Below are 23,525 nucleotides of genomic sequence, written 5' to 3' on the forward strand. Positions count from 1 at the left end.
CAGCCCAGCACCTCTGTGAGTGGCGCCCCCCCCCCCCGTACCTCACCCCATTGCGAACGCCTCGCCTCGCCCCGCCCCAGCCGCCCCCCCGGCCCCTGCACCGCCCTAGGGACGGGGGGGCGGCTGCCGGGGGTCCCCGCCGGGCCCTGGCCGGGGGCGGGGGGTGCCCTCCCGGGACAGCTCTGTAGGTGGCGCTGGTGGAGCGCAGCGCGCGCAGCGGCGGGGGGGGTGCAGGAGCCCTGCACAGCCCGGGATCCGGCACAGCCCGGTAATCCTGCACAGCCTGGGATCCGGCGCAGTTTGGTAATCCGGCCCGGTCCGGGATCTGACACAGCCTGGTAATCCTCCACAGCCCTGGATCCGGCGCATTTTGGTAATCCGGCCCAGCCCGAGATCTGGCACAGCCTGGTAATCCTGCACAGCTCGGCATCCCTGCACACTCTGGCATCCTGCACATCTGAGCATCCCTGCGTGCTCCAGCATCCTGCACACCCTGGCATCCTGCACGTCCCAGTGTCCTGCACAGTCCAGTATCCTGCACACCTGAACATCCCTGCATGCTCCATCATCCCTGCATGCCCCAGAATCCCCACATGCTCCAGCATCCCTGCACTAGAGAATCCCTACGCTGCAGCATGCCTGCACACTGGAGCATCCCCCCAAGTTGGAGCATCCTTGCACTGGAGCATACCTGCACACCCCAGCATCCCTACACACTCGAGCATCCCTGCACTGGACCATCTCTGCATGCTCCAGCACCTCTGTGTCACCCCAGCATCCCTGAATGCTCCAGCATCCCTACACACTCGAGCATCCCTGCATGCTCCAGCATCTCTGTGTCACCCCAGCATCCCTGAATGCTCCAGCATCCCCCTCGATGCAAGTCACCAGCACAAAGCACCGGGAAATCCAAGCCCTCCCTGCTTCCCCACCGCTGCTGCTTCCTCTCTCACAAGCACCCTGACCCAGCAGGGCTGAGCTGCCCCCCCAGCCTGCACGGGGGCTGCAGGGAGCCTGGAGCAGCTGTGTGGGGAGAAATCCCACACACACACACATAGAACATGGCAGCTGCTTAAAATTATCCTTTCCAGGCATATGGTGCCACGGCACTTGCCCACGGCACTGAGTCTTTGTGAATGTGCCCCGGTGCTTGGCAAGTTTGCCAAGCCTTGACCCCATGGTGGTCCCACAGCCCCCGTTGGCCCCCGCTGCTGCTTTGGTGGGGGTGGCAAGGCAAGGCAAGGTGATGGCACTGCGGTGCTCCGCAGCCCCCCCAAAGCTTGCTGGGTGCTGGGCTGCTTGCATGAGTCAGGCGGCCGTGCCGAGGCTGCCTGCGCTCAGCCACAAGCAAAAATAAACCCAGCTGAGAGCTGCAAAGTGTCACCTCCCCCTCACCGGGCGGCTCAGGGGGCTCGGGCCCTGGCCGGGGCGGTGCGCATGCCTGCACACGCATGTCAGTAAGCACACACGTGTGTGTCTGTGCATGCACATGCATGCAGCGAACACACCAGCATACGCGTGACAGCCTCTGTCTTCCTCCTCCTCCCCCCACTTCTCCTCCTGCCGAGTTTTGCCTGAGAAATTGGGTCAAAAACCGCAGGAGCCTTAATTGCCCCTCGGCTAATTGCGCGTCGGGGGACAGGGCTGCCATTTCTGCCACTGCTGTCCGTGTCACCTCCTGTGCGCGCCTGCCGGCAGCAACCCACCCTCACCCTGGTGACCCCCCAGCCCCTCCAGCCCTGTGCGCCTGGGGGGGGTGGTGGGGGGGGTGGGGGCAGCACTCCAGCCCTGGGGCTCTTCAGCCTCAGCATCTTCCTCACCCCCTGACTCTCGAGGAATGAGGCGGGCGGTAAATGCAGCTGTTTCACGCCACGCTGTGCCGGGAGCAGCTTGGCGGCGATGGCGTTAGCTCCCGGCTGCTGTCCAGCCCAGCACTCAGCCGCCCGCCGGGTGGGCCTTTGCATTTTATCCAAGAGCTAATAGAAAGGCTGGTGCCAAAGCAGGCGCCGGCACAAATCCAGACCCCCTGCTCCCACCGGGCATGAGCTCCCACCCGTGAGCCACTGGGATGCTGGCCCTGTGCCGGCGCGGCCACCTCGTGCTGGCGGTGCAGGAAACGAGCGTCGGTGCCTTTTGTGCGGCGGGTGCCGGCGTGTGAGTTTTGCTGAGCAACCCCAGCTGGTGCTGGGAGCCGCTTCCGAAGAAGAAGCGGGTGTTGTGCCCTTCGCCATTAATTACTTGCAGCGATTGATTTCCACTTCCGTGTAAACACTGGAGATTACCGGTGAATGTGGCACAGGCGTTATTCAACACCGCTGCCTCTGCCCGGCACAGGGCCCTGCCTGTTCTCCGGGATGCGCCTCTGCCTTTATTCCCCCATCCCTGAGCAGAGGGGCCGGGGGTCCCTGGGGGGGGCCGGGAAGGGCAGGATTTGGCACAGCTGGTAATTAATGCTCCGTAACAATGTGATGGCATCTCTGTGCTGGGAAGGAGCTGTGCAGGGCGGTGAGGGGTGCGTCCTTTGGAAGGGGATGGATAAAAAGATATAATTATCATTATCTTACTATAACCCTGCTTTTAAGCTACAAACCGCTGTTTCCTTCCGAAGGGATGAGGACACCGGGCTCATGGCCGGGTTGCTGCGGTGCCAGTGTCCTCCCTGGTGCCGCTGCTGCTCACATCAGCTGTGAGCAGGTGTGGGGGTAGGATGTGCTGTTAATGAGCTTGGCTCTGCTAATGGGAGATGCTGCTCAGCATCCCTGCACGGGCAGTGCTGGGGGGGCAATTACAGCCCTGGCTAATGAACCAGCACGGCATCCTGCTGGCCCTGCTGCTAACTATTGCCAGTGTCAGAGAAGGGCTGACCAGGGTTGGTGTCCCCTGTGTCTGCTCCCATCCTGTGCCAGCCTGGTGGGCTGCCCCCCCAAAATCACCCACCGGCACCGCGGCAGGCACAGAGGTGCACACTGGGCCCTCCCCGCAGATGCTGAGCTGGTGGCATTGCCACCCAGGAGAGTCCCCAGAAGAGGGGACAGTGCCAGGTTGCAGCCGGTGTCCCTGGTAGAGGGCAGGTGCTGGAGGGGCTGGGTGCTGCAGGAGGGCGAAGGAGTGGGTCCGGCTGCCAGAAGGGGGAAGGGAAGGAGGCAGTTGCCATGGAAACAGAAAATAAAATCAATGCATCCTGCCAATGGGTTTGGAGGGAAGTTGGGGATGGCCAGGGCAGGGTCCCTGCGTCCCCAGGGGGGATGGTGCAGCCCTCAGCCCAGACACCTCCATGCCCTCGCCGCCGTGCCCGGGTTGTGCCGTGGGGCAGGTTTGGCCCTGGCCAAAAGCTGAAACAAGGGCGAGGAGCAGCAAGTGAGGGTCGGCAGCAGCGTGGAGGTGGGTCCATGGTGCCAGGTCTGAGACCATCCCTCCAGAGCAGACCCTGGGCTGGGGCATCCTGCCCTGCTCCAGCCCTGGCTTCAGACCAGCACCTCAGCCAGGACAGGCACTGGCTGCTGGTTCACCCCACCATGGAGCCGTCCATCCGTCCGCTGCCTGTCCCCGTGCCAGTGCCCCGAGCGCTGGCCCCAGCTGCGGTGGCAGAGGCCTCATTAATAAGCCGCTCTCCCGATGAATGTGGCAGCTCCACTGGAACGGGCTTCATTAGCTGCCGGTGGACCTGAGCAGAATAACAAGCGGCTCTGCAGGGCGCGGGACAGGGTCCCCCTGCACCCCCCCGGCGAGGCAGGGATGGGGGCATGCTGCCACGCTCTGGCCATGGAGACATGCGGGGTCCCTTGCTGCACAGGGAGGGTGCCTGGCACCCCAGTCCCCTGGCGCTCAGCACCCGTGGGATGGCAGTGGCAATGCTGCTCAGCACCCCGGTCACGGTGCCGTGGCTCTGGCTGCCAAACTGGGCAGCACCAGAGCTCGGGAGGCTGCTGGTCTCACCGGCTCCCAATGGGCTCTGTCATCGGGGTGACGAGGGTGCTTGGCCACCTGCTCTTGCAGGGCCAACCCCTCTGTTCCCTTCAGTACTCTGTGGTGTCCCCACGCTGTGGGTTGCCCACATCACCTCTCTGCTGTGTGTCTTGGTAAGAGTGAGACCTGGCTGAGACCTATCAAACTCATGTCATGTAGCTCCAGGCCCCCCTGCTGTCCCCTGGGCAGCTGGGGCCAAGCCAGGGCTGTGTGGGAGCCGTGGGGACCCCACAGCCCCACACCAGAGCTGGAGCTGTGCTGGGTCTCCCCGGGGGCAGCAGTGGGTCCCTGCCCTTTGCAGTGGGAGCCCCTCACCATCGCCACTGTGCACCTCCCCGAGTCCTTGTCACAACAAAGGAAAACATCTCTGGATGGAAACTGCAGGAGGGTCGTCACGGCAACACTGCTGCAGGATTTCACCAGAAACCCAGCATTCAGCCTCAAAAAGACACTCCGGGCCCTGCTCGCCACAGCAGATGCCAGTGCAAAAGCCACCCGGGTTGGGTTTGAGAGAGGGGGGCTGCGGGATGGAGTCACCCCAACCAGTGCTGCCCTGAGGGCCACTCGGCCTGTCCCCAGTGGTGCACAGCAAGGACCCGGTGGCAGATGTGCTGCCTTGTGGTCCGTCTGTGCTCTTGGGGTGACACTGCAAGGACAGGCTGGATGTGGGGCTGGGTGTGTGGAAGGGACCCTGAGCCGGGCAAGGATGGGGACATGGGGACATCCCTCTGTGCCAGGCAGAGCTGGCTCTCCCACCCGGATGGAGGGATGGCCACGGCGGGATGGTGGGGCTCCAGGTTGGGTCTGGGGGGTAGGGGGACCCCATGAAGTCATGTTTCAGTTGGTGGGACCAGCTGGGGTAACACTGGGGCTCCAAACTGGTGCCAGCAGAGGAGCTGGTCTCCACTGCCGCCCCGGCGTGGGCTGCGGTCCCTGGGCGTGGAGCAGCTGCCGGCGTGGGGAGGCGGGCGGGGGGAGAGGTGTCTATTAAATCCCCATCCATAAGCTGCGCTGGCTGGTGTCTGTTATGACATTTATCTGCACTCGAGAGGAGAGCTCCGATAACTCACTGCCGGCACCTTCCTCAGCAAGACAAATGGCTGGTGGCGGATCAGCCACGTCGCCTCCACTGGGGCCCAGCTGGAGCCCTGATGCCCCCCGGGACACGGAGGGTGGGTGCCTGGGGTCCCTCTGCTCCCCCCTCACCTGCCCATTGCTGCTCCGAGCCCACAGGAGGTTTGAGTCCCTGAGTGGCTCCGTGGCCCTGTTGTGGCTCAGGGTCAAGGCTGGGTGCAGCTTTGTCACCGTGCCCGGTGCTCATTAGAGGTGGGTGGCCCATGGGAGGTGGGTGCTGGGGGAAGCCCTCTCCCACCACTATGTGCGGGAAGGAGCTGGGGCTCCTGGATGAACCCGTCTAATCCCCAACCTGTGCACGTGCGGATCAGACCCTGCTGGTGCTACCGGTTTTCCAGAAGAAGCTTGGGAAGATGAAGAGCGGGAGGAAGGCTTTGTGCAGCGTGGAAGCGGCAGGTGGGTGGGTTGTGGGTCTCGCTGCGGGTGCAGGACCCAGCTGTGGTGGGGCGTAGTAGGAGCATCTTCACCCCGAAGGGTGCCCAGGTCCTTGCATGAGCTGGGTCATGCTGGACCATCGTCCCCGGGCACATTGGATGGTACAGCACCCTCCTTCCAGCTAACCCCAAGCAGCACCCGTGGGTGCCCTGTCCAAAGCAGGATAGCAGGACTGGAGACCCGTAGGGTGGCAGCACCAGCCACCTGGATCCACTCGGAGCGGGAAATAGCCAGGACATCAGGGTGCCATCAAATCCCCCAGGACCTTGCCCCCAGTCTTGCTCGGCAAACACCATGGGGGTATTAACCCCTGTGGTTGTCCCCCACGCTTGGGCACCTACGTGGGGACGGGGACGCCAGCTGCAGGCACATAAAGAAGGGGAACAGAAGAGCTCTGTGCGCTGGCAATGCCGGGGTTGTGCCGGGGGGGTGCGGTACACAAAAGGCAGGAAACGCCGCGAAAAGTCTGGCACAATGGAGTCGGAAATGAGAACTTTGCTCTCGGGTTTCCGTGGACCCATCCTATGGGGAAAATGAAGGGGGGGAATATTTTGTCACCGGTGGTTGCCAAGTCGTGGGAGACAGGGTGGCATTCTCCATTCACCGGCAGGAAGGTGACCCCTCCCCAAACCCTCCCCAGCAGCTCACTGATGGCTTCCTTCCCCATTTTGGGGTTCGTTTCTGGTATTGCTGCTCCCTGGAGTGGCTCACCCATCTTTCGTGGGGTTGTTTGGGCTTCCTCGAGCCTTCCTCCAGCCCCGGAGTCTTCCGGTCCCCGTGCACCCATGAACGGCCCCGGGGCTGGAAGGCACTGCTGGATGCAGCCTGTGTGTCTTAGCAGGGATTTTGGGGTGCAGAGGGGCCAGGAGGTGCTCCCCTGTTTGGAGATCCCCTAAAATCCCTCTGGGTCCCAGGGAAGGGACAGAGAGGGGCACGGTGGCTGGAGCAGGAGGGCCTGCACTGACCCGGGGGGGCTGCAGAGGGGCTGGAAGGACCCCTCCCCTCTTGGGGACCCCCCTATTACAGGGACCCTCTCATTACATGGAGCCCCCCATGACGCCCCCTCCTCTCTTAGAGACTACCCCCATGACAGGGACCCTCCCTTGCCTCTTAGGGACCCCACTCCTATTACAAGGACCACCCGTCGCTCTTAGGGCGCCCCGCTCATGAGCCCCCTCCCCTCTTAGAGACCCCACTCCTATTACAACCCCATCTCTCCCTTCCCCGTGCTCATGACCCCCCACCTCCCTTAGGGACACCCCAACACAGGGACTCCCTCTCCTCTTAATGACCCCTCCACCCCTCTTTTCCCTCTGCTCATGACAGGGAACCCCCACCCCTTTTAGGGACCCCACTCCTATTACAAGGATCCCACACCCCTCTTAGGGCCCCCCGCAAATGACCCCCCCCCTCCTCTTAGGGACCCCATTCCTATTACAAGGACCCCCCCACCCCTCTTAGGGCCCCCTGCTCATGACCCCCCTCCCCTCTTAGGGCTCCCCCATGACAGGGACCCTCTCTTACCTATTAGGGACTCTGCTCCTATTACAGGGACCCCCCTCATCACTCTTTTCCTCCCCTCTTAGGGCCCCCCCATGACAGGGCCCCCCAACCCCTCTTAGGGACACCACTACTATTACAAGGACCCCCACCCCTCTTAGGGCCCCCCGCTCATGACCCCCCTCCCTGCTTAGGGCCCCCCCATGACAGGGATCCCTCACCCCTCTTAGGGACCCCACTGCTATTACAAAGACCCCCCACCCCTTTCCCCCCCCCCCGCTCATGACCCCCCTCCCCCCTTAGGGCCTCCCCAAGACAGAGCCCCCCCCCCCCCGCCAAGCCTGGGGCTGCGGTGCCTGCGGCGCGGGGCGGCCCCGCTCGATGGGGAGGGGGCGGCCCCGGCGGGGGGGGGCGGGCGGCCCCGGTTGGGGGGGGGGGGCGGCGCATGCGCGGCCGCCCCTCGCCCTGCGCCGGGCAGCGCGGCGGGGCGCGGAGCGGGCGCGGGTTCGCCGCCGCTGCGGGCAGGTGCGGGCGGGCGGCACCGGCACCGGCGGGGGGGCCGCGCCTGCCGCGATTGGCCCGGCCTGGCCCGGCTCGGCCCCCTCCGGGGGGCCCGGCCCGCTGCCCCCCTCCGCGCCCCGCTTTTAAGCCCCCGGTGCCGGCGGGGTGCTGGGCTCCACCGGCGGCGATGACCCTCTGCGCGCCGTGAGCACGGCCCCAGGTATGTGCGGCACCGGCACCACCCGCGCCGCGCCCCGCTCCGCTCCGCTGCGGTGCCCGGAGCCGGAGGCACCGCTACGGCAGAAGCGGGACGGATCCGGGCAGGGGGCTGCGGTGGGGACAATGGGGCTGTCAGGTCTGGGGACACTGGGATCGGGGCTGGGGGACACTGGGAGGGGGGACAGGGCTGGTGGCCCTGGGGTGGGAGTGATGCTGTGGCTGAGGGATGGGGATGCGGAGGGTCTGGGGCTGTCAGGGATGGGGGACACTGGGGCTGTCAGGGATGGGGGACACTGGGGCTGTCAGGGATGGGGGACACTGGGCTGTCAGGGATGGGGGACACTGCGGGGGACAGGGATGGTGGCCTTGGTGTGGGGGTGATGCTGTTGCTGAGGGCTGGGGACACTGGGACTGGGGCTGTCAGGGCTGGGGACACTGGGACTGGAGCTGGGGGACACTGAGGGGGATGCACTGGGGACAATGGGGCTGTCAGGGCTGGGGGATGCTGTGGGGGACAGGGATTGTGACCCTAGGGTGGGGGCAGTGCTGTGGCTGAGGCTTGGGGACACAAAGAGGACTGGGGCTGTCAGGGCTGAGGACACTGGGATTGGGACTGGGGACAATGCTGGGGTTGGGCTTGGGGCACTGGGACAGGTGGACAATGGGACTAGGGTTGTGGGGACACCAGGACAGGGGGACACTGGGGACACCAGGACAGGGGACACTGAGGGGACCAGGGATTTCAGGGCTGGGGACACTTGGGACTGGGGCTGAGAGGGGCTGGGGGACACGGGCACTGGGACCAGCGGGCCAGGCAAGGCTGGGGGACACTACCAGGGCAGCAGCATGGTGCTGTGCCCTGCCCCCCCAGGAGCTGGCAGCAGGGCGGTGGGCAGGGAGAAGGGGCAAGGGGTGGCAGGATGGTGGGTGCTGGCGGGTGGGTGCTCCCTGGGTGCCACCCCCATGCGGTGCCGGAGCTGGGTGCGCCTCGGCCCCCTACCCTGCCTTGGCCACCCAGGTCCCCGGCAAGGAGGGAGCCAGGAAGTTTCGCATCCCTGGGGCACCCCCGGCTGCCAGGGAGCAGGCAGGGCTGCCAGTGTGGCAGGGGTTCAGGACCGCGGGCAGAATGAGTCCCAGCCTGCATGTCCTGGCATGGGGGCTGCCGGGGTGGATGGGTGCGGGTACCGGCGAGGGGTCTGTAGCTGCCTGGGGGGCTCCTTGCTCCCACGCGCTGGGCTGGGGGCTCGGCAAGCCCAGCGCCGCCAGCGGGGATGGTGCTGGAGGCCCGGCTCGGTGCCAGGCCCACCGGCCCGGTGTTTTCCTCCCGGCTTTCGGTGCCAGGCGCAGATGCTGCTTTCGGAGTCGCTTGCCAGCGTGCGGCCAAGCCATCCATAGGGATGGGGCTGGGGGCTTGCCACGATGCTGTGCTGGCTTTGGGGCTCCCATGGTGCTTTCGGCTTCCTGGGGAGAGACAGAAAACAGGGGGGTAAAAAAATTCAAAAAAATTGAAAAAAAAATAAAAAGAAGAGCAAATTCTAAAATAAAGGCTGCAGACTGTCTGCCTAATAAAAATCGCACCCAGCAAAGGGCCCATATTGGACGGGATCACAGTTTTCCAAGGTGCTAATTTATTCTCGCAGGCTGGGGGGGAGCGGGAAGCATCACGTTGCCTGTGAGATGTGACGGCAGCGAGGTTTGCAGAATTCCTTTGTTGTGGGCAGAGAGGAGGGGACGTGGAGCCGGCCCCGCTGCTGGGCTCCCACCACGGCCACGCAGCCCCCGGGGGGGCCCTCGGCGGACACCCCGTCCCCGTTGGGGTGGTGGAGGCACTGTGGTGGCGCTGGGAGGGAGGTGGGTGCTGCTGGGGGGCTGGTGGCTTCGGTGGGGTTGGATGCGGGGGGAGCAGGATTAGCCCCGTGGGGTGCCAGTGGTGGGGGGGATATGCTGGGTGGGTGGGCATCGACTTGCCGTGTGTGGACTGGCGGCACTGGGGACCAGAGTGACCTGTGGGGACAGCAGAGGTCACAGGGTCTGCGCCCTGGCTGGGGGGCAACTGGGGGCACCCCCAGGGGTGGGGCGTCCCAAGGAGGGGGCCACCCGTGTCCCGCTGCATCACGGCTACCTGGGTAGGTGGGCAGTGCCCCCCCACCCTGCCCCCCATCCCCTGCGCTGTCCCAAATGTCCCCTCTGCTGAGCAGGGGACCCCAAGCCCTGCAGCCGCCCCTGTCCCAGCCCATGGCTGGGGGCAGGTTGGGACGAGAGGGGACCCCAAAACCGGCTGGGTGGTCCCGGCACCCAATGGCCTGTGAGGAATTAAGCTATGTTTCAGCTGAAGCTAATCACCAGCCCCGGCTTTGCATATTCATGAGACAGATGAATTATTCATGAGGTGACAGCTAGTGACAGATGTGAAAATGTTCGCCCGGGTTGAGGGGGGGCGGCTTTGCACCAGCGTTATTTTAAATTTCTGTCGTCTGCCGTCCCCCCGACTGGGTTTGGGCCGCTCGGGGACGGGGGGGACACTCCTGGTCCCCTAGGGGGCCCAGCCACGTGGCAGCGGGGACATCGCTGTGCCCTGAGCCTGCGGCATCGCCCTGGCAGCACAGAGGGACACCCCCCCGCCCCCCCCTACCCCCCCCCCCGCGAGATTCAGCCCTTCGGGCTGGCGGTGGCACAGCCAGTGCTGGCTCCCTGTGCCACCCTCCTCGCCTGGCTGTCACCGCCGGGGACGGGTGCGGTGATGCTCTGTGTACCTGAGCCTGCCGCCACTTCCATGGGGACCACGGGCAGATCCTGCCCCAGCGGGATGGGGCTGATGCTATTTCCCCCCACCCTGGCAGAAGGGCTGGTGGTGCTGAGCCGTGCCAGCAGCAGCATCCCCCTGCCCTCGGTGGGGAGGCAGGATGCAGCCAGGGCTGATGCTGGCGGTACCGCGGGGTCAGGATGCAGCTGTGCCAGCCCCGGGCTGCCTCACCAGTGCTGCTGGAGCTGGATTGTGGGTTAGTGGATCAAGAGGAGGTGGGAGGGAGACGATCTCAATAATTAACGAGGTGCTGAGGCGGGAAGGATGCTGCCTGGCTGCGGCTTCGGCAGCCCCTGGTGTGGCGTGGGGCTCCTCGTGTGTGGGTCACCACATGTGGTGGCACCGGCAGGGATGGAGGCTGCCGTGCCGCTTGCCCCTGACCTTGGGATAAACTTTTTGCTGGCTCAGCGCAGGGCCAGGCTCGGCGGAGGTGGTGGCCGGGGGTCCGGTGAGGGGCTGGAGGGAACGGAGTGTGGTGGGGACCTTCCTTTGTCTCCATGGCTCGGAGAGGAGCCGTGGTGCCATGAACATGGTCCCTGCATGCTTCAAGGGCAGGGGTGCCAGCTGGGTGGCCCCGAGAGAGTGGCAGGCTGGGGCTGTGTGTCCTGTTCCCGGGGTGGGGGGAGCCCGGACCATGGGCAGGGGGGGGGCCGGGCTCCCTGAGGAGGCAGCGGGTGCTGCTGGCAGGGCTGGCCCTTCCCACCACAGCACCGTCCCTGCTTTGAAAGCAAAACCTGCAGAAATGCTGATGTCAGGGAAGGCGACAGCACAGCCAGAGCCATGCAGTCCTGCGGCCCCCCAGCCCCTTGCCACCAGCAGCACCCACATCCCTGGTGCTGCCAGCCTGGGGTGCCCTGGCGGGGTCGGGGACCACAATCCCATCCCTCCAGCCCAAGCACAGCATGTGCCCAGCCCTGCAGCCCACCGAGACAGTGGTTGGAAATCCAAAGAGCAACTTTCCTGTTTAACATTTAAATAAACCCTGGGCTGTTTACCCATCGGCACTGCCCGCCGTTTGCTCAGCAAGGACCCATCTCCAGAACAGCGGCTCTGGGTAAACAGCCGAGAGCTTAGAGGAGTATTTATACGCTGGCACCTTAACGCGGCTCATTGGGGTGTCTTGGGTCCCTTCGGCTCCTGCTCCATCCCACCCCACCACCCCAACGTGGCGTGGGGCTGGAACCCCATATGGGGTTTGGGGCTGGTGGCCCCGGGTTATGGCTGGCAATGGGGGCTGCCTCGCTGGGAGCTGGGGCAGCCACAGGCTGGGGTGGAGGAGGAGGAAGGGGAAGGTCTTGGGGATGCTGTGGAGAGGTGTCAGGGAGCGAGACTGGGTTGCTGTTGTTCCACGTGGGAAATTGTCTTGTTTGCCCTTCAGTGGGAAAAGTTGTCTGGAAGCTGCAGGGGGAATGTCGAGAGATGCAAAGGAGAAAATGGGTAAAAAGACCAAAAAGGGACCGTGGGTGATCAGAAGCCCTGGGACGTGTGTGTGCGAGCACAGCCCCGGGCACCCTTCTCCCACTCCCCATGCTGAGCATCCTGGATGTTCCCACCCTCGCCCAGCAGCTCCCAGGGTGGTGGCTTGGTGAAGGACATGGGCTAGGAGGGTGGGTGGGAGCCTCCCCACCCTACACCCAGGCACTGATGGTTTGTGCTGGGAGAGCTCTTGACACCCCAGAAAGTCAAAATTAGTATTTCAACGGGGAGGAGCTGGAACCTCCCGAGCTGGACCTGGACTGTGCCAAGCAATTTGTTTCCACCCCAACCCCACCACCCCCCCATAGCAGGAAGACAGGGAAAAGTTTGGTGCTGCCAAGGCGGCGAGCCTGGGGAATCTCCTTCCCAGAGCATCCCTGAGCCGGGAGGCAGGAGCCGCTGTCAGTGCCATGGTCCGGGGTTGTTGGGCTCCGGGGGCTGTGGCTGGGCAAAGGTGCAGCCCCCTCCCTGCTCTGCACCCCGGGAATTTCCCTCCGGAGCTGGGGTCAGGTCACTGCCTCATCTTTTACCAGCAGCTGGGTTTGGAGGCAGAAAAGCCCCGCAGAGCTGCTGTGGGAGGGAAGGGGCTACAAACGCTTTGCTTCTTTGGAAGAGATAAGATAAAACCTAGTTTTGCGTCCCCCGAAAGGCCCTTTTCCAGTGCTGAACGTGGGGGGTCTCCTTTTTTCTCGCCATTTTGCTCTTTCTTTCTATTTTTGTCCCATGAAAGCGGAAGGGACAGAATGAGAAATCAAGGGCTGGAAAATGGAGCATCAGGGATGGGGGTACCTGTGGGATGAGCCGAAGCCTCGGCTCCAGGCAGCTGGGAGAGGGATGAGGGGTTCCTGGTGTTCCCCCAAAAACCAAGTGCTCCCCAGCTCACTGTCTTGGCCAGGGGACAGGGCAGGGGTCAATGCTGGAGCTGGGGAGACCTGCACGCCACAGTGGGGACCAGCGAACCCCATGCTGGAGCTGCCAGCACAGATGCTGGTTGCTGTGCTGGTTGCATCCCTGCTGCCTCTGCTTGGCCGGTTTGGCGGCTCGGGGTGCCAGCACCTGGTTAAAATCCCAAACAAAGCCCCAGCCAGGAGATGGTTGCGGTGGGAGCTGGGTGGTGGTTGTGGTGGGAGCTGGGCGATGGTTGTGCCCGCACCAGGCGGGCAATCTGTCCGACTTCCCTCCGAGTCCAGAGACCAAATGATTTAGAAAATACTAATCGTCGCTGCAGTCAAACAGATGGATGGGAGATTTTCGGCAAGCGGCGGTGCCGGCTTTGTGCTCCACGCACCGCACGCCAGCTCCGGCAGCCAGAGGCATCCACTGCATGTTAATGCTGGGGGCAGAGCAAGGGCTGGCTCCAGTGCCACTGGCTCTGCTACTGCCAGCTGGGGGGCTGCGGGACCCCCAGGCTTGCCCACTGCCCATGTAGACGCATGTCCCACCTCCAGCGGGGCATGGGGATGTCACCATGGGTGGCAGCGGTGGCAGGGAACAGAGGGACACCCCAGTAGGGATGTGGTGTGCCGATGGGTGGCACCCCATCCTCCATCCCCACCCCACACTGGCTTCACGACAAGAGTGAAATCCAACTCTCTCTGGGCTAATGGCATTTTGCTAAGTGGGGCTAATCCTGCTTCTTCCCCGCGGGTCCCGGGCGGCTGGTGTCAGTGTGGTCCTGCGGTGATTTATGGCCCGACGGTGCTGCCTGACAAGCCAGGAGTGGGCGAGCAGCAGCCTTCCACCCCCACCCCCCCGCTCTCATTGCAGGTCAAGGATGGTCCATGTGATGGGGGATGCCGGCTGCTGGTTCCTGCTCGGGCTCTCCCTCCTCCCCATCGCTGTCCTGGGTAAGTGCCGGCAGTGCTCCATAGCCAGGGCTAATTAGCTGATAAGGGTAAACAACAGCAAATAATGAACTATCAAACCATAACAAATAGTGAGGGTGAATAATAACCAGGGGAGGGCTCAGGCTGCAGCCCCCCATGCCTCCCTGCCCAGGGCTGCAAGGGATTAGCAAGGGAGAAGCCCCCCAGGCAACCGTGGACCCCCCCTGCACTGGGATCCCTGGAGGCAAGGCCTTAAATCCTTAATCCCACTGGCGGCACCCCCAGCCCCCTCCCCGCTGCAGTGCTGAGCCCCCCGGGGATTTGCCATGTCTCTGACCAAGAGGGCCCATGTCCCCCGAGTCCCTCGTGGCTGCATGGGGGGCTTTGGGATCCCCCTGGCCTGGTGCCCTCCCATGCATTTCCCAGTGAGCAGAGGGTGTGGGGTGTGATGGAGGTGGGGGGGAAGGTGCCAGGCAGGGATTAGTGGCCATCCCTGGTCCCCAGCCAGCTGGGCTCTGTGGGGAGCATCCCCCCGACTCTGCTGCAGGCAGGAGGGCCGGGCCACAGGGGCTTCTGAGATGTGGGATTTGCAGCAGAGCTGGGAGCATGCGTAGGCTGGGGCAGGATTAGTGCAGGAGGAGGAGGTCAAGGTCATGACCGCTGCCATGCTTTCTCCCAGTGTGGGGATGGCTGTCCCACTGGTGCTGCAGGGGTTGGATGGCACCGAGTCCCTGGTGAGGGATCCACCTCTGTGGGCAGGGACAGGGAGTACCGGTATCCTGATGGGAGCAGTGTGGGACCCATGGGTGCTGAGCAGCAGCTACAGCCTTGCAGCATCTTGGGGGGGGCAGGGGACTCAGCTGAGTCAGGGGTTCAGCCCTGGAGGGGCAGATTTAATGTGCAAGGTTGGTCTCCAGCTGCTAGACACGGACACTGCACATCATCTTGCTTTGTTCTCTTCCTTGGGGAGCTCAGGGGTGCCCAGTACCGAGCCCCAGCACCCTGCCGTGCCCCCAGCTCTCCCCTCTGTGACCAAGAGCCCAGCAGGAACTCCCGCTGCCCATCCCCGTGGTATCTGGGCACCTCTCCCTGCAGGCTCCCAGGACGATGGGAAGGTGATCCACATCAACAGGGTGCAGCACCAGCCCGTGCGCGTGGGGCTAGGGGAGCCAGTGGCCCTGCCCTGCCTCTTCCTGCTGCACCCCTCTGCCTCACTGGGGCCCAATGAGCCCCCCGACCCGCCCCGCGTCAAATGGAGCAAAGTCCGCTCAGCCACCGGCCAGAGGGAGGACATCCCCATCCTGGTGGCCAAGGACAACGTGGTGAAGGTGGTGAAAGCCTACGAAGGCCGAGTGTCCCTGCCCGGCTACCCCCGTGACCGCTACAACGCCACGCTGCTGCTGCGCGCTGCCCGTGCCAGCGACGCGGGGCTGTACCGCTGCGAGGTGGTGGCCGGCATTGACGATGAGCAGGACCTGCTGCCGCTGGAGGTGACAGGTGAGCCGGGTATTGCGTTGTGGGGTGGCATTGCCAGGAGAGCAGTGGGGGCATCGTGGGTACCACAACAGGGTGGCGTGGGTGCTTGTGTGGGCTGTGCACCCCATGTATCCTTTACAAGCCATGCGAGCTGCTCACCCCGTGCAAGCCCTGCACCTTGTACAAGCTGTGTGCCTCGTGTACCCATGCAAGCCGTGCATCCCATGTACCGTGCACCCCATGTGAGCCATATACCCTGTGCACCCTGTACAAGGTGTGCAACCCATGTACCCTGTGCACCCTGTACAAGCTGAGCAAGCCATGCACTGCATGCCAGCTGTGCACCCTTGTGCACCACATGCAAGCCCCACAGCTTATACAGGCTGTGCACCCCATGTACCCTGTGCACCCAGTGTACTCTGTGCACCCTGTGTGAGCCATGCACCCTGTGCACTCCATGCAAGCCCTGCATCTCATACAAGCTGTGCACCCAATGTACTTCATGCACCCTATGTGAGCTCTGAATCCTGTGAACTGTGCATGCTGTTTACTTCATGCACCCCATGTGAGCCCTGCAATTTGTGCACCCTGTGCAAGCTGTGCACCCTGTGCAAGCTGTGCAAGCCCTGCACCCTGTACAAGCCATGCACCCCATGAACCCCGTGCAAGCTGTGCCCCCTATGCACACTGTGCTCCCTCCAAAAGCCATGAGCCATGCACCCTGTGCCACCTCTGCCACCCGCTGCCCTTCCAGGCGTCGTCTTCCACTACCGCCCTGCGGGGTGAGCGCTACACACTGACCTTCACCGCCGCTCGCCGTGCCTGCCTGGACAACTCTGCCATCATCGCCTCGCCCCAGCACCTCCAGGCCGCCTTCGAGGATGGCTATGACAACTGTGATGCAGGCTGGCTGGCCGACCAGACCGTGCGGTAAGTGTGCGGCACAGGCTGCTGGCTGGGCACCCCTCACCGCGGAGCACCCACCGTGCCTCTCTCCGGCAGGTATCCCATCACGCTGTCCCGGCCCGGCTGCTACGGAGACCGCAACAGCCTCCCCGGCGTCCGCAGCTACAGCCGGAGGGAGCCCAGTGAAGAGTACGATGTCTACTGCTACGCCCGGGAGCTGCAAGGCAAGTGGTGATGCTGCAGCTGGGTGCTGGGCTGGGCAGGTGGGTGGGTGCCCAGGGACAACCCCCCGGGGGTGATGCTGTGGGCATCTCCGTGCATCTCTTGCCCGCTGCCGTTTGGCTGCAGGGATGGGTGCTGTGCCGTGCCGGTGCTGAGCAGCACAGCGTGGCCATAGTGCTCAAGTCATGGAGACTTCCAAAAAGCACCACTTGGCTCTGAGCTGTCGGGACCGTCACGACATTCTGTCCACATGTCCCCGACGGGCTCTGCTCTGTTGCAGGGACGGTGTTTTACGCCACGGTGCCGGGCCGGTTCACCTGGCAGGGGGCCTGGAGGCACTGCCGGAGTCGGGGGGCTTTGCTAGCCACCACCGGGCAGCTCTACCTGGCGTGGCGCGAGGGTTTGGACCAGTGCGACCCGGGCTGGCTGGCCGACGGCAGCATCCGCTACCCCATCAGGCTGCCACGCAGGAAATGTGGTGGCGATGCATCGGGTGTCAGGACCCTCTACCAGTTCCCCAACCGCACCGGCTTCCCACCCCCCACCTCCAAATTTGATGCCTACTGCTATAAAGGTAAGGGGGACCGGCAGTGATGCTGGCACCATGTTCCGCCCCAGCCCCCCCCCAACCAGCCCTGCCCCTTCTTCCCTTGGGAGTCGGTGGGCTTGGCTGGGAAAACTGCTGCAGATGAATATTTAATTGGGGAATTAATGAGATAAATGAGGAGAGCTGCGCTGGGAGGGAGCCCAGCTCCATGCATCATGCTAGCATGGCGCAAGGCTGGGGGATGCGGTGCCTGGTACTGAGACCTGGAGCGGGATGCAGGTCCCTGCTGGTGCCCTGGGTGCCCGTCCTGCCCCTCGATCCCACTGCTGATGCTCGTGGTCTTACCCCAGCACACGAAGCCACAGGGCAGAGGGAGCCAGAGAAGCCGGTACTGCCTGTGCCCAACCCACTGGGCAGCGACAACGTGCTGGTGGAGCACAGCGAGGACCTGGACACGTCAGGGGACACCCTGCGTGACCGCTACGGCCTCCTGCCGCAGCCAGGACCTGCAGGGCTGGGTGAGGGTGAGGATGAGCAGTTGCGGCTGGCGAGCGGCAGCCCGGTGGCACAGCGCGGTGACCTTCCGGGGGCTGCACCCTCTCGTGGGCTGGGGCTGGGTGATGGTACGTCCCTGCTTCCCACTACGGCCTCCTTGCCGGCGTGGCCCCATGAAGATGAAGCTCTCAACGTGGTGGACCAGGCGCCGGTGAGCTCTTGGCAGGATCCGGCCAGCACCAGCCCAGCATCGCCAGTGCAAGAAGACCCTGAGGAGCCCCTGGCTGCCCTCCTGCCACAGAACCAAAGCCCAACCCAGGAGCACATCACCGGCTCACCGCCAGCACTGCCGGGGCTGGGGACAGTCCCTGGCGCGGCAGCAGGGACCCCCAGCACCCCACCGGCCAGTTCCCATGCCCCACGGCAGAGCAGCTACGCCGGGCTGAACGGGCGCTACTTCCAGCTGCAGCGGCAGAGCTGGGACCCTGCGGTGGTGGCTGGGGACACCACGGTGGCTGGGGAACCAGTGGGGAAGGTCACCCAGGCCCCTGTCATGGCCCTGGAGGTGAAGGGGGCTGCAGCCAACACTGTGGAGACATGGAGCATCCCCCGTGCCAGCACTGAGAGCCTGCGGCAGGAGGGCATCTACTTGCCCTCCAACGCAGTGGAGGAGGAGATTGGCCCTGGTAAGTGATACCCGAAAGCGGCTTGGGGGGAGGGGTGTTCTAGTGGGAGCTGTGCCGGTTTGGGGTCCCCATGGCTGTGCCATCTCTTGCAGAGCTGATGGCACCGGCCACCGCCCAGGTGTCCCCCTCACCGCAGGCGCCTGCCAGGAGGGAATCGCCACAGCAGAGCCCCGGCAATCCTGGGGGGCCCACACAGACACCCCCTCCGCAGTCCCCATCCCTGCCTCCCCCCGTGGTTCCCCACGATGCTCTCGGTCACCAGGACATCACCACAGCTGGGGCTCAGCCTCATGTCCCCAGCGCCCGCGGGGACTCCCCCCGGCCACCCGCAGATGCCACTGAGGACTTTTCCGGGGACACTGTCTCCCAGGAGGATGGTGGCTCCGTCCCACCGTGGCCTCCATTGCCCCCAGCCCCGTTGGTGGCTGAGGGCCCCGAGATGGCCCCGCAGCCCCGTGGTGATGGCACTGACAGCAGTGGGGCCCCAGGCGATGGCACGCTGGAGAGGCAGAGGAAAGCAGTGACCTTCCTCCACCCAGCTGGCCCCTCCATGGGGCACCCTGCCACCCCCAGCCCCACCGAGGTGGCCGCTCAGGGGGCGCAAAGCCCCACGGCACTCCCCGGGCCAGCCGAACTGCCGGCTGAGCTCAGCCACGAGCAGCCAGCTGGGTACGGGGATGCCAGGAGGGGCTCAGCCGAGCCAAGCAGCAAAGCACCTGTGTCCCCCCCAGTGCGGGATGTCCCCTCACCTTCACCTCCCGCTGTGGCCAGCGAGGTGACCCCGATGGAGGCAGAGGCACTGGAGCCAGCAGCTGAGGAGGGGTCCACAGCCTTTGCCCCCACAGCCCCGTGGTCCACCAGCCGCACTGCACTGGAGCTGGAGGGGGCAGAACATCTCCTCCTGCCCCCCCCAGGCCCTCAGCAGCCCCCCACCAGCACCAGCCCCCCGGGTGTCGCCAGCCACAAGGATGCACCGACAGCCCCTGGCGAGGAGGATGCCTCCAGGGAGGTGAAGAGGGAAGAGCCCCCTGCACCCCTCAGCTCCCGCAGCCCCTGGCCATCGCCCACTGCCTCCCACCCATGGGTGCCGGAGGCACCCAGGTCCCCAAGCACGGGGCCGCTCTTTGAGCCCTCCATGGCTGCAGAGCTGGGGGGGGCTGGGGGGGCCCCGCTGCTGGATGCCGACAGTGGGAGCGGCGAGGAGCTGGCACTGGAGGAGCGGGAGCTGCTGGCCTGGGCGGGCACCGGCAACGCCAGCCGGCACGGTGAGCGTGGTGCTGGGGGGTCAGGGTGCTGGGGGCACCCAGCGCAGATGGGCACAGGGAGGGATGGGCTGGGTGGCAGGAGGACCTCCAGGGTGACCCCCCCAGGCTGGCACAGCATGGTGCCAACCCACAGGATGGGGTTTAAGGAGGGGGTTGGCGGGGGTCCTCTTCTTTTACCCAAACCAATTTACTCACTGGGGAGTTTCCAACGACTGTGATGGGCTGGGAGTGGGTCCTGGGTTTTTCAGAGGGAGCCGAGCTATTAGCATAAGCTGGGGAAGCATCCTCTTAAATATTTAATATATTTGCAGTTGGTAATAATACTAATGGCTGGAGAGATGGGGATGCGTGGCACACGCAGCCTGGCCATGGCTGGAAAATGGGCATCAAAGATATTTAATGTGCAGAGCCACAGCCCGGTGGAAAAGGCACCGCGGATAATGTGTGGCAACGCCGGGGCAGGCCCAGGCTCTGGGTCCTGGTGGGGAAGGGGTGGGTGCCACAGTGTGCCCCTAGCCCCAAACCCCACCTAAGGGTGCCCTCTCCCACCCCCCAGCCCCGGCCGACCCTTGCCAGAACAACCCCTGCCTGCACGGTGGGACCTGCCGTGCCAACGGCACCGTCTGCGGCTGCAGCTGCACCCCGGGCTTCACCGGGGAGAACTGTGAGATCGGTGAGCGGCCGGAGCATCCCACAGTGCTGGGGCAGGATTTGGCCCTGCCTGCCGGAGGAGCAGCGGCCACGCTTGGAAGCGGGGAGGGGAATGGGGCTGTGGCACCGAGTCCTGCTCGGTCCCCGCCATCCGCAGTCACTCCTGGCACTGGTGCTGGCGGAGGGATGGGGGTCTGGGTGGGTGGTGGCGTGGGTCTCCGCATGGCTGCAGCTCCCAGAGTGTCCCTGCAGACATAGACGACTGCCTGTCCAGCCCCTGCCAGAATGGCGGCACCTGCATCGACGAGGTCAACTCCTTCATCTGCCTCTGCTTGCCCAGCTACGGCGGCAGCCGCTGCGAGAAAGGTGAGGAATGGCCCCCGATGTCCAACCCCCCCGGGTATGTCACCATGGGGTGGGGGAGTCCATTTGGGGATGAGTGTGGGGAGCTGGGAAGAGGGTGCAGGAGTCCTGCCCCCCGCTGCAGTGGGGAGCTGCTCCCTGCATCCCTCCCCGGGGGTTCTGGGGGCTGGTCCCCTTCGCCCTCCCCACCGTCCCCATCTCCCTGCAGACACGGAGGGCTGCGACCACAACTGGCATAAGTTCCAGGGTCACTGCTACCGGTACTTCGCCCGTCGGCGCTCCTGGGAGGATGCGGAGCGGGACTGCCGCCGCCGTGCCGGGCACCTCACCAGCATCCACTCGCAGGAGGAGCATGGCTTCATCAACGGTGCGGGGTGGGGGGAGAGCACCCCCTCTCACAGCTCTGCAAGCACCAGCACCCCTGGGTGCTCTTGGTCTTCATCGTGTGAGCCGTGGGTACCTCTTCTCTGTAGGCTTTGGGCACGAGAACACCTGGATCGGGCTCAATGACAGGATTGTGGAGCAGGACTTCCAGTGGACTGACAACACTGGCTTGGTGAGACCCTTGGAGGTGCAACGTGGGGGGCTCGGGGGGCAGAGGATGGGGGGCACAGGGGTCTCACCCTTTCTCGGGTCCCACCAGCAATATGAGAACTGGCGGGAGAACCAACCTGACAACTTCTTTGCGGGCGGTGAGGACTGCGTGGTGCTGGTGTCCCATGAGATCGGCAAGTGGAACGATGTGCCCTGCAACTACAACCTGCCCTACATCTGCAAGAAAGGCACAGGTACTGCCTGCCCTGGCCTCCCTGCCCCTGGTGTCCCCATCCCACAGCCCCCTGCATCCCCGTCCCCATCCCATAGCCCTCCACAGCACCATCCCGCAGCCTCCTGCATCCCCATCCCGCAGCCCCTGGGCCACCTTGTCATCCTCAGGAAACTTCTCCCAGCACTTCCTCCAGGAAAACTCGAGCATTTCCCCTTAATCTCTATTTTTTTTCCTTTTTTTTCCCCACAGTCAATTCTTCCCTCTCCACTTTAATTTGTTTAATTTGCCACCATTAAAACTATTAAGTTCTCATTCCTTATCTTGAAAGTTATATTAACCTCCAGCTGCTTATTGTGAGCCAGAGCAGCGCACCGCCCTCTCCCACCGACCGCGTGTTAACGATGCACTCACCCTGATAAGGCCATTAATTAATGAAGTAAATCCTGGGGAACACCTCGCTGCCAACCTGGTGGAGGACACCCCTCCCAAAGCCATCCACCTCTCCTTCGGCTGGCGGAGAGAACTGGTGGCAGCAGCAGGGTGTCCCCCTTGTCCCCTCTTGGTGATGGGGTGATGGGGGTCTGTTGTCCCCCCCAGTGCTGTGCGGGCCCCCGCCGGAGGTGGCGAATGCCTTCATCGTGGGAAAGAAGAAGGAGAAGTACAGCATCCACTCCAGCGTGCGCTACCAGTGCGAGGAGGGCTTCACCCAGCGCCACGTCCCCACCATCAAGTGCCACAGCACCGGCAAGTGGGACCGGCCCAAAATCCTCTGCACAAAACGTTAGTGGGGATGGGGGGTGCTGGGGATGGGGGGTGTCAAGGCACTGGCTTCCCCCCCGGGGCCATGGTTCCTAACCCCCCCGGGTCCCCTCCCTTGCCCCCGTTAGCCAGGCGGTCGCACCGAGCGCGGCGGCACCACCACCACCGTCACAGCCACCCCCACCACCAGCACCACCACCACAAACCCCGCAAGGAGCGGCGAAAACACCGCAAGCACCTCCGGCTGGACTGGATGGAGGAGGGCCACTACTTCTAGAGCCGGGGGATGAGGAAGCACAAGGGTCCCCGACGGGATGTGGTGACGTTTCCTGCCCCCCTCCCACCCCCCCTCTTTTATAGCCCCCCCTGGCTTTAGCTCCTAGGATGCCCGGCCCCGTAGGGAATAGGATCCGGAGGGGGCGGCTGCGTGTGCGTCCCCAGCCCTCCCTGCATGTCCCACGCTCAGCCCCCCTGACCCGGGGTCGAGTCCCAGCCCCGCACGGGGACCCCCCATCCCTGTGCGGGGGCTGTTCCCTGGCTGGGCTCTGGCCCCCTCCCCAAAGTGGGGGTTAACCTGCCAGCCCCCCATCTCCCACCTTGGCCATGGTGTCTCACTGGCCTAGCGTGGCTCTGGTTTTTTAGCAGCTCCCCCACCCCACCCCACCCCCCCCCCTCCTCCTGCCCCAGCACCCCGGTCCTGCCCATGGGGCACCTTGCAGCCGGCATGGGGACCCTGCCCAGCGCGGGGCGGGGAGACGATGCCACCGGGGCTGGCATCCTGCTCTTCTGCCTGGTTTGGGGGTGGTTTATTTTTTTCCCCTTTTCCGTTTGTCGTCGGGTCCCCGTTGGAGTTGGCGTGTGTGTGTACGGCGCTTTCTGATCTCTGCTGTTTGCGACGTGACTGCCGTGTCCTGAGCCCCCTCCCCCCCCCCCCCCCGCCCCCCACTTCCCCGTGCCATTTCTGACTCTGCCTTTCTGTACTGCTGGACATTTTAATAAATTTTTTTAACAGTTGAGTGTCCCCACCCTGCACTTTCCTGGGGGGCAGGGGGGGTGCAGAGACACCAGCGACAGTCCCCCTGCTACTTTTGCCTTGCCTTGGCCTTGCCAGCACTCTCCATCTGCCTCCTTTCGCCACCACTAAATTAATTTTAAACAAACCTAATCCTCCTCCCAGGACTTGTTGTGCCAGTGCCACTGCCTGCTCACGGCGTGAGCCGAGGACTCGTGAATCACGCCGGCAGCGAGCAGCATGGCCGCAGCTTTCCCCGCCGGCCCGGTGAGATGCAGAGATACTGATGGGTTTATCAGGGTGCTGGCTGCATTAACCATGGGCGAAGGGGTTGTGGCTCCCACCCTGGCTGCCATCCATCAGCATGTGGAGGCCACCACCTGGGGTTCCGGTGGCCCCTGGCACCCACCATCCCCACTCTCCCCCCCTGGAGGTCACAGTGGCCGGGGGTGTCATGTCCCAGCAGTCACTTATCTTCATCAGTAAAGGTGATGGATGGCCAGTGCACAGCTGC

At 64.3% G+C, this 23,525-nt stretch overlaps 1 protein-coding gene across 1 annotated transcript; it reads left to right on the top strand.

The window, feature by feature from the left end:
* Nucleotides 1-7,529: 7,529 nt before the first annotated feature.
* On the top strand, nt 7,530-22,975 carry NCAN (neurocan). The gene is given in 16 exon segments (XM_056337468.1): nt 7,530-7,756; nt 13,802-13,881; nt 14,956-15,357; nt 16,091-16,116; nt 16,118-16,266; nt 16,339-16,466; nt 16,745-17,038; nt 17,362-18,192; nt 18,285-19,457; nt 20,014-20,130; nt 20,361-20,474; nt 20,680-20,838; nt 20,945-21,027; nt 21,115-21,259; nt 21,838-22,020; nt 22,128-22,975. Coding segments are annotated over 15 exon segments (4,026 nt in total). The 5' UTR covers nt 7,530-7,756; nt 13,802-13,808; the 3' UTR covers nt 22,277-22,975.
* Nucleotides 22,976-23,525: the final 550 nt, after the last annotated feature.

The sequence above is a fragment of the Falco biarmicus genome, chromosome 4, assembly GCF_023638135.1.
Source record: "Falco biarmicus isolate bFalBia1 chromosome 4, bFalBia1.pri, whole genome shotgun sequence".
Lineage (NCBI taxonomy): Eukaryota > Metazoa > Chordata > Aves > Falconiformes > Falconidae > Falco > Falco biarmicus.